Here is a 9,655-nt window from a genome sequence, read left to right as displayed (position 1 = left end):
TCCTAAGCTAAAGAGAACTTAAACCAAAAGGAGGTTTTTGCTGTCCTTATTAGAATGTTCTAAAATGTCAAGGCAGTTGCTTGTGTTTAACTGTGAACAAATAAAATGTATTGTTTTGCACTACTCTCTGTTCAATTCCCTGCGAGCTGGTCTCTCTGGGACAAAACAGGCAAATCCAGTGTTGGAGCATCTTCCAGGAGTGCTGCAATGGGAGTAGATGGTTCTGCCCCTTCTTGCGCAGGGTTCCTTGTCCCACACTTGCTTTTCTGTGTGGAGTCATTGGCTTTTCTGTTTGTGAAAAGCTTCAGTGACGACCTGACATTATAATCCATGAGCTAATTGCAAACAATTCCGCAGTGCAGATCTGTGTGTGAGCTCTGTATGCTCATTTGGTCTAGAGACTACGTAGTGATTAGACAAATTAATACGTGGAAATGTCTAAGAGTTGCTCGCAAAGCTGGGGCTGCCGTCAGGAAGGGGAAGGCTCCGTGTGTGTATGTGCTTGTTGGGGTAGGTAATCTGGAAAGTTGGGATGAGTTTTACAATGTGCAAATGAAAACAAAGCAGAAAGTGAATTCCACTCGTTCATGTTTTTAATAGATTTTGCATATGCCAGTAGGTTTGTGTTGAAAAGCTGTGCTCAACAGTATAAAAATAATTATATATAAATTTCCCACAGAGTAAGTCCACAAAGGTACAAAAGGAGAAGAGTAAAGGACTTTCATTACTCTCTAATGCTAAGTAGTTCATAAACACAGCACGTAGATGTGTAGTGACAGACATTAGGAAAAGAAACACATTAAATTTGGAAAGTAAAATTAATTATCTTTGATTAATCTTGATTACTTGCATTTACTTAGCTACCGGAATGGCTTGGATTTTAAAAGCATGATTACAAAATAGTTCAGAAAATTGACGAGCTGAACTGCCTCTTTCATACACTCCTACAAGCGAGGGATTTGCTGATAAAGTTTGGGTAAGATCCGGGTTTTACTTCTGAGACAAATTTTTACTCCACATAATTTTGACTGATAAATTTCATGTTATCTGCATATATGAGCTTTACTTTGCAATTATTTTTATCTCTTTATTTCTCCCTTCAGATTGAGGATTTGAGGCAGTAGCTGGGGGCCTTTGGCTGCTGCTTCGATTCACTCCACAGCCCATCTCAAACGTGGCCACTAGAGGCCCCAGCAAGGCTGCCAATTTGGGCTGCAAAAGCTTTAAATATTTTGGGGGAAATGCTGAGTTTCTGCTCTCCTTTGAATTGCCCCTCTCATCTTAAGTAGATCCTTGTATCCATTGCAATACCCGAGACTTAATCTTAACTTCTGACGTTATGAACATTATCCTACTGGTTATAGTGTCTCAAATGCTGAAAAAAAAATGTTTAACTTGCAGAATCTTCAGCCTGGTTTCAAGTTGACAAATGCCTGGTTTGACCTTAACCTGAATCAGGGGAACACAGAAGTCATTTATCGCCTGCAGGCGTCAGGATTCTGCTGAGATCACCCACAACCTGCCCGTGTTTCTATTCCAGTCTTTGAAACAAAACGTGTTTATTTCCTGGGCCACCTGATGTCTCCGGGTAAGTCACTTTGGCGCTCTGCCTGGTTTCTGAGTGTGTATCTAGCAGTTTTACTTTAACCTCTGTAAGCATAAAACTTTACTGCAGTTCTATGTTTGGCATTTACATCCTGTTTATGTAAATTCTTCAAACACCTTGATTTGTAGCAGAGAAAAACAATTCCTGCTGTATCTTTTTGTCTTTTGAAGTGTCCATCCACTCTGGAAGAGGAGAACTTGTATGGAAATTAAGTAATTTGTCTAGGTGTTTTTGCGAGACTTAACTTTGCAGTCTTCCAGCAGATTCTGGTCATGTCACTACCAATCTTCAAATTGCAAGTTTTATGCACTCATTTTTCTGCTTGTGCCTTAACATTTTGACTGCATTAGACTGAAAGTATAGGGCTAGGCTAGAAATTCCTATACAAGTTTGGCAAGAGTGTGTTTCTTGCATGCCAACCTCTGTCAGGTATTAATGAGCACCTGAATTCTGCAGAGCTGGGAAGGTCAGATGAGGTCTGAGGGGGCTCTCTGACAATTTATTCTGTGTCGCACTGGAAGCAGAAAGCAAATCACAAACAGGAGAATATTTTGTTCTGAGAGCCCGTGTATTCCAACTTGAGCTACGTGATAGTTAGGGTTAGGAAGCAAGACCTGAGAATAGTGTCCCTCTGTCTGAACACTGGCTCTCTGTTAGTCTACACAGGGTGCACTTGCTTGAAAAAGCTTTCCAGACAGCAACTGCTGCTGCACATTTGTCTTTGCAACATGAACCAAGAGTGCAGCAGCTGCAGGCAGTTTTATTTTTTCCATCCTAAAGCTGCCTTTGCAAGATGGATCTCAAAGTCTGAGATAAGGGCCACCTTGTGCTGGCTGTGGCCTGTTAGTGCCTAAGAGTGACCCCAGACAGACTCGTGATCGTTGTGAGGTCACCAAGTATCAGTTAATGGGATCGTGTCTCCTAAAAAGTAGTCCTGTTTCCAGAGCAGAGTATTAGGTATCAGCACGTGTGGATGGGGGAGAGAAAGTGGAAAAGGGGTTATGAGAGAACTAAAAATCTTGAAAATACTTGTTCCAACTGTCACCCTTTCCTACGCTCCCTCTTCTGTATTAATTCTCCCTTCTCTTTGGCTGTTTGTTGCCAAGGTCTGGTCATCTTAAGGCAAAAACATTTTCACAATTTTAGCAAACTGAGTCAGGTTTGCATGGGGAAATGGTTTATTCAGGAGTGTCTTCCAGCAGGAGGCAAAGAACAGGAGCTAACTTGCCTGTGGGAGGGGAAAAGAGCAATCAGATACAGGGAAGACCCTGCACTATTGAGATGTTAACTCTGTAGTTAAGGGTGCTTCAATAAAAAGCACCACAGAAGATGCCTATCAGCTTCTGGGGATGGGGGAGTGCCTGTGGCTCTGCTGAACCTCCCCATGCAGCTGGGGAGAAAGCCATTTTCAGAGACACTGTTATAAGTTCTCGCTAGAATTGTGCATTAGTGTTATAAAACCAGCATGAGACTATTTCAAATGCCTCGCAGTTTTAATGAACTAAGCCTCATAACATCCTTGAAGGCTAGGCAAGCTGTATATTTGTGTTGAGAAAGGGAAAGGATGGGCATTTTATTACGCAGTTTGAAGGGGAAACCAAATGAAAATGCCCCCAGCTTTTGTGATCCATCTGCTCTCACTAGAACACCCTGAGTCGTGTCTGATGGAAATGTCTTCCCACCCGTGGCCTCGCAGCGCCCTGCGAGCCGGGTGTTTTATTGAAGTTCAGATACTGTCAATGAGCCCAACCAAGTGCAACACTGAGCTTGTCCTTTACATCACTGTAGCTCTGCTTGGCAGCAAAGGAGCCAAAGAGGTGTAAGGGAGGATGCTGTTGGTGGGAGACCCTGCAGGAAGCGCCCAGCAGAGCCCAGTGAGTGTGGTTAAAGTACACGGACCTTCCTGCAGCCAGGGGCATGCAAGGGAGACAGCCTTAGTGCTCTGTCTTGTTTTTGTCCTGCTCTGTCCTGCTTTGACTCTTTGGTCCAGATGACCAGGCATTTTCAGTGGGATCAGCTGCAGTGAGGGAATTTGGGGATGCCTAGTGTAAATCTCAGATGTGCTTCTGAATCCTCACAGGAGGCCTTTGCTGCTCTGCCATCGCACCCCTCAAACATCCAGGCTGCTCTCACCTCCAGCTTGGGAAGCAAGCGGGTGTTCCCCGGAAAAGTCTGAGAGGAAGCCTGTAAAATTCCACTCCAGAGAACTTGTCCAAGATTTATTATCTGAGAGATTAGTCTGATTAGTCCTGACTATTCCCTGCCCTAAACACAAGGCTTGTCAAAGGGAGTATGTGAGAGGCAGCCAGTTCTGTTGAGATTACTTTTAGGACAAGACTGGAAATAAGGGCAAGGGAAAGGAGAATTTATCTGCCAAAGGATAGGTTATCTCTTCACAGTTTGGATTTAGATAGGGAAGATCACTCTACCAGAGATGCATGAACCTTGATTCTTTAAAAAGCATGTCTACCAGGTGGCTTCCAAGGACTCTTAAGTTTCCCACTGTAACTTTCTGTGTCAATCAGGCCCTTCTTTCTGACACGTTTACTTCCCTGAACTTGTACATCATCTTTGTTACTAACGGAGGTCTGAGCTGCAGGGTGGACAGAAGGTGCTTTGGGGGAAATGGCTGCCCTGGCGGGCGCATCCTGCGGGGCTGTTTTTGCAGAGGCAGCACTTCCAGCACTCACATTATACAGCATGTGCCGCGGCAGCTTCTCGGTGTGGGCGACCCACTCCTTCATGCAGTCCAGGACGATGGGGATGAGGCTCACCACCCCTCCGTAATGATTCTTAGCTTCGTCGCAGCTCAGGTGGTTGACAACATCATGGGGGTATCTGTGGATAGGAAAGGAAACCTTTAGCAGAGTAGTTCTAGCAATCAACCCGGCGAGCCCCCCAGAGCCGGGCTGAGACCCCTGGGAAGGGCAGAAATGCAGGACCAGCCTTTTCCTGCCTGTGTTGTCCCACTCAAAATAAAAGGCCCTGACAGAATAGGACATCTCATGAAAGGAGTCCTGCCAAACACAGGACATCCTGGCTGCTGGGCTAAATCAGGAGGGGTTCAAGAGCATGTACAGTCCCTTGCCCCACAGGCGAATTGTATTCAGAGCAGGCATGGGGGAAATGGAGGTAAACAACCTTTCCATTGAATGTGACTTCAGGGTCACTCAGGGTAGTGCCCTCCAGGCATACAAACCAACCAACAGAAAAACCCTTTTGTGAAAGGAATTTGGTGCTGTTTTTCCTGTCCCTATTCAAACAGGAGTGGAAGTAATAAACAGAGCAGAACCATCTCCTCTCAGTAAAACTAGAAAGGTAGTGTGACGAAAACCGATGGAGGAAACAAGTACATATATCTACATTCTTGTGACAGCCCCCCTGTGTTGTCAATTATCTCACAGAAACTGAGCTGATGGAGAGACCTACTTGGCTCGGATGGCACTGAAGTCGTTGCTGGGGCTCAGGAGCAGCTTGCACCTTTCCAGGATGTCATTGGTTACACTGTTCCCGGGATGCAGGGTCTCCAGGCTCTGGCAGAGCTTGCTGAGCTCGTTGCAGATGTTCAGGAACATGCTGAGGATACGCTGGTCAGTGGAATTGTTACAGTGATGGTCCATGTAGGATTGTACCTGTACAGCGCAATACGGGGAAAGAGGGTCATGCAGGCTCAGTTGCACTGAGAAAAGCTGGTGCTAGAGGAGTGGTTCTCAAAGTGTAGTTTCTGTTAATGGGAAAAGCAGCTTTTTGTCACTATGCCAATTTTCTTCATTTTGCCAGAGATGAAGTAACTTCTCCAAAGAAATTTACAGGTACTTCAGACACAAGTCATCAGAATACAAAAGAGAAGGGCTGTCCTTGACCATAGCTGGATTCTTACACCTCAGTACTTTTTCTAAGATTTCAAGATAAGCATGAACTCACTGTTCCAAAATCAATTCCATTTGTACACACAAATAGAGCCACAGTCTGTACTTGGGCAAACTCTCTGCAGATTTGTAAGAAAAGTTAAATGGCTCTCCAGGGTCCACTTCCACTGCAGCTTCCTCATTCCACACTATTCTCTCAATATATGTCCCTGTGAGTGGCAGGAATTTTTTTTTTTTTTTTATTGCTGCTATGGGCAGACACAGTCCTAAAGAGAAGAGCATTTTTAGCCTGGGTGTTCATTAATGGGGCTACAGGACTACTTCTTGTCTGTATCAACCAGCAGAGACTTAATGCAGCTGCATCATCAGCGTGAGGAACCAAGGCCCTGGGCCCACAGCTGAAGTATCTTGGCATGTTATGTGATCAACTGTTTGCAAGGACTGCTCAGCGCTGTTATTTCTGCTGCTTCTCTAAGAAGTTTCATCATTCAAAACTAAAATGACTCTTGCAGACAGCTTTTAAGGGACAAAGCAGCCTTTTTTCTCCATCTAGGTATTATATATTTGTATTATATTTATATTTATATAAATATGCATTTATTAGAATATTTTCTGTTTAAATTCTAAAGGAGTGGCTGCATTTGAGCAGCTGGCATTACAATGGCTTTAGACTGAGAGCACAGGTATTTCTCTCTCTATTGCTTCTTTTACTCATGTGCTTCTCCACGCAGGAGTCAGTCTTCACCAGCCCTCCAGCTCCCTTCTGTGTCCTGAGGCTAAGGACAACGTGGCTTTCCCTCTGGTCTCGGCTTGCACTGGATGCTGTGCCTGGGTTCTGCTTTCCCACATCCACAATTTATATATATATATTATATTAGAACACTGAAAGAGATCGAAGAAAAATCAAAGTTCTTCACACTACTTAAAACATTCTATGTTATAAAAATTCCAAGACAATTCACTTACAACCCAGAAAAGTCCTAGTCCACTTGAGACTTTCAGCCCTCAATCCATCATCCTATCTCAGTAACACAGCCATTATTTTTAATAAGCGCTATAGAAAGAGCGAACGGCCCCACTACCAGGGGAAGAGGCAGCCAAGCTAGTTACAAGTTAAGGATTATGGATTCCATGTGTGGCTGGGGAAGGAGGGCTGCTTTGTTGCTTTTTTGTACCCTGTATTTCCAGCTACGCAGAGGCAGCAAAATGGCAGCATTTAACTCGATGAGGAAGTGATGCTGCGCTATAATTTCTTCTTTGTAAATGGGGAAGTTTAATGTAGGTGTTTCTTTCCCCTGCTTAATCTTTTGCCACTGTTTTGCAGTTACCCGCACTGCTACTGGAGGGGTTTGTGCGTCTTCCCCTCGTGAAAGCACTTGCTCAGCACTGAACTGGATCCAAGCGCAGCACAACAGTGAGTTATTCCCTGCTCCCGTGAGCAGCTCCCTTGGTGCTGGATCTGCTGGGTCCCGGGTACCTGTCTGATGGTGGCCACGGGTCTGATCAGGTCGTGCGCGTTCTCCCGGGTGCGCTGCAGTGCGGTGATGAACGTGAACTGCTGCTGCTGGAAGAGCCTGTAGTTCTGCTTTATGTTCCGTAGGGTCTCCTTTATCTCATTCATGTTTCCCCCTTCCTGGATGGGGGGAGAGGAGGAGAGAATGGCGGAATTCTGCATTATGTAACTCTGCCCTTTGCCTGGAATTATGCGGGTCTAGTTGAAAGCTGGGTGGGAGGGGGGAATTAAGAAAGTGAGGAGATTTATTGTGTCAAAGCTCTCCAGACTTGGACCAAGGCCCTAGTAACGATGCTGCAGAGGAGGTGGAGAGCCCAGGGGGACCCTGGCACTCGGATGCCACCAACCCGCGTGGGGCTGCTGTGACCATCACGCATCGAGCGTGGTGTGGGGAGACGCCCCCGGGAGCCGAGCTCTGCCCCGCGCGCTGTGAAGCCTCTCCCGTTACAGCCGGGCTGGGGGCAGCCCTTGGGCCTCTGCCCCTTCCCGCGGAGGCGCCGGGGCTCCCGCGCCCTCCTCGGCTCTGCCCCGAGTGGGGGCGGGCGGCAGCGGCCCCGCGCAGAGGCCTCGCGGCCGCCGGGCCCGTTGCGGCTCCCCGGAGGGTGGCGGAGGCGCCCGGGGGGCCCTCACCGGAGCCCCGCGCGCCCTCCCGGCGGGCCCGCCGCCGTCTCCCTGGTAACGGCGGCGGCGCCTCGTCGCTGCCCGATGACGCAAGTCCCTAGCAACGCAGCGCGGCCGAGGGCTGCGTTGCTAGGGGCGGCCATGGAGCCCCCCGCCTGGTCGCTGCCGCTGTGGCCGCCGCTGGGCGCCTACGCGGAGCAGCGCGGGCTCTTCCCGCTCCTGCAGGTGACGGCGGAGGCCGGCGGGGGAAGGCGCGCGGGGCGGGTGTCCTGAGAGGAAAGCGAGCAGGAAAGGGAGCGGCGAGTCCCGCTGCGCGAGAAGGTCGCGGTGCCGCTTCCGAGAGGGAGAGCGGCGGCTTGAGCCGGGCAGGAGCTCAGCCCGCGTGGAAAGGCTGCTCGGAGCACAGGGAGGAGGAGGAGGTAGTAACAAAAAGTTATAAATCATTAAAAAGAAAAGAAATTTTTAAAAAGAGCTGTAAGAAATCGCCCTCCTTTCCTGAGGCCAAGACCTGTGAGGTAGCACGTGTCCGCTGGCTGCTCCGAGCCTTCCCCTGGGTGCTCCGGCTTTTCTGTGCGTCCAAAATAAATAAAACAGCAACATACTTCTAACACCGTGTGATTTCAGCACATAAAGACCATTTTCCTGCGGTAGCAACCGTCTGCTCTATTCTTCAAGGCTTAACAGAAGTCCCTTTGCCAAGCATGGGACGCTTGGTCAAGAGACTAAATATTCCAGTGCTGTCCTGATAGCAAAGCTGGTTGCTCTCCATATTTGTAAGCATTAGCACTTCCTAAATCTCTAATTTAAGGGAGTTATGAGGTCTTTGTGCTGCTTCAAATCTCTCTGGGAAGCAAGAAAACTTCATTTTCTTTCCTTTTTCTCCTCATCTTTCTCTTCCTTTTCTTACCTTATTTCCTTGCAAATTCAATGTAGCTTAGTGTTACTCTTATTAAGGTTCTAAATATATATATATATGTGTGTGTGTGTGTATATATATTTATTTATTCTAAGAAGCTTTGGAGACAGTTGCAGGACCTCACATGAGATTAAATGCATATGGGATTTGGGAAGAGTGTTATGTTCCCCTCTATAGCAGTCTAGGTGTACAAACAAAGCTTGAAATTACTGTCCTAAACGTAGACATTTGCCCAAAACGTGATTCTTCCCTAGACAGTAACAGAACTGTTGTGTAAAAAATAAATTTAGATTAGCAGGAGATAATAAAACTAAGCGTATGTATAAATGCCGGTAGGTCTTGGGCGGGAAGGAATAAAACTGTCAATCAGTGTCAGCCTGAGCAATTCTAAATCATAAGATTAAATTTTCTAGGCTTGTTATTTTTAAAGCTGCTGATAATTATAGTGCCAGATGCAGATTTTTTTGTTGTTGTTGTTTAAATGCTACTGGAAAGTGCTTTTTTAAAACGAACTTCCAGTAACAATGTCAATTTAATATTTTATGCTGTTTGCTCTCTGGACCTTGATGCATCAGAACTTGCATGCGAAATAGTTTATAAACAAAAGTGGTTTATAATTAAGTGGATAAAGCAGAAAAGGAAAAATAAAGGACAAGCTGTCTGTTTCTGTTATGCTCTAACATTTTACAAAATATACAGACTTCCAAATATAAAAGTGTTATAAGTGATTTTTAGAAGAAAAGGGCCCTATTCCAACATTTGCCTTTCAGGTCAAAATCCAAGTCAGAATATCAGTGTCATATGTTTAATTTTAATTACAGAATTCTTGGCTGTGCTGAAATATTTTGTAAGAAAAACTATGGAGTTGGTATTCCTTGTTATTTCTTTTTATCCAGCGTTGCTCCTTTCTCTGTCTCTACCAGTCAAATCATTGCTGAAATCAGTGGAAAGATCCCCAGTGATTCCGGTGGGAGCTGAAGCAAGACCCGGTGCAAATGGGCTGAAAAGTACAAAATGAGGGAAAGAGTTTAAACCTTGATATATTTTTTTCCTTAATTCTTAGGTAGGAAGAAAACCAGCAAGGTTAAAAGAGAACGTGAGATGTGGTGCTTCTGCTTGGATTTGTGTGG

The 9,655-nt window shown here is 46.0% G+C and overlaps 2 protein-coding genes across 4 annotated transcripts in view; one reads left to right on the top strand and one right to left on the bottom strand.

Moving 5' to 3' along the window:
- Positions 1–3,694: 3,694 nt before the first annotated feature.
- Positions 3,695–7,844, bottom strand: SPACA9 (sperm acrosome associated 9). 2 transcript variants are annotated; one of them, XM_088525310.1, is made up of 4 exons: positions 7,802–7,844; positions 6,953–7,108; positions 5,036–5,238; positions 3,695–4,444 (listed from the first exon to the last, which is right to left on the bottom strand). In XM_088525310.1, the coding sequence occupies exons 2-4, from the start codon at positions 7,094–7,096 to the stop codon at positions 4,060–4,062; spliced, it is 732 nt and encodes a 243-aa protein (XP_088381436.1). In that variant the 5' UTR covers positions 7,097–7,108; positions 7,802–7,844; the 3' UTR covers positions 3,695–4,059. The 2 variants fall into 2 exon arrangements, with proteins under 2 accessions (XP_088381436.1, XP_010225694.2); XM_010227392.2 differs by lacking the exon at positions 7,802–7,844 and having other exon boundaries at positions 6,953–7,200.
- AK8 (adenylate kinase 8) overlaps positions 7,674–9,655 on the top strand; it is a 61,315-nt gene continuing 59,333 nt past the window's right edge. For both annotated transcript variants that reach the window (XM_088525309.1, XM_088525308.1), the window contains exon 1: positions 7,674–7,834. Coding sequence is in view for 1 of the 2 variants with exons in the window: in XM_088525308.1 (XP_088381434.1) it covers positions 7,694–7,834 (141 nt within the window). In the remaining variant the exon portion in view is untranslated. The remainder of the gene's footprint in view (positions 7,835–9,655) is intronic.

The sequence above is a fragment of the Tinamus guttatus genome, unplaced genomic scaffold, assembly GCF_059628265.1.
Source record: "Tinamus guttatus ecotype Peru unplaced genomic scaffold, ASM5962826v1 Tinamus_guttatus_pri_ptg000226l, whole genome shotgun sequence".
Lineage (NCBI taxonomy): Eukaryota > Metazoa > Chordata > Aves > Tinamiformes > Tinamidae > Tinamus > Tinamus guttatus.
Note: the sequence above shows the minus strand (reverse complement) of the source record. Positions and strands in the feature narration are given on the sequence as shown.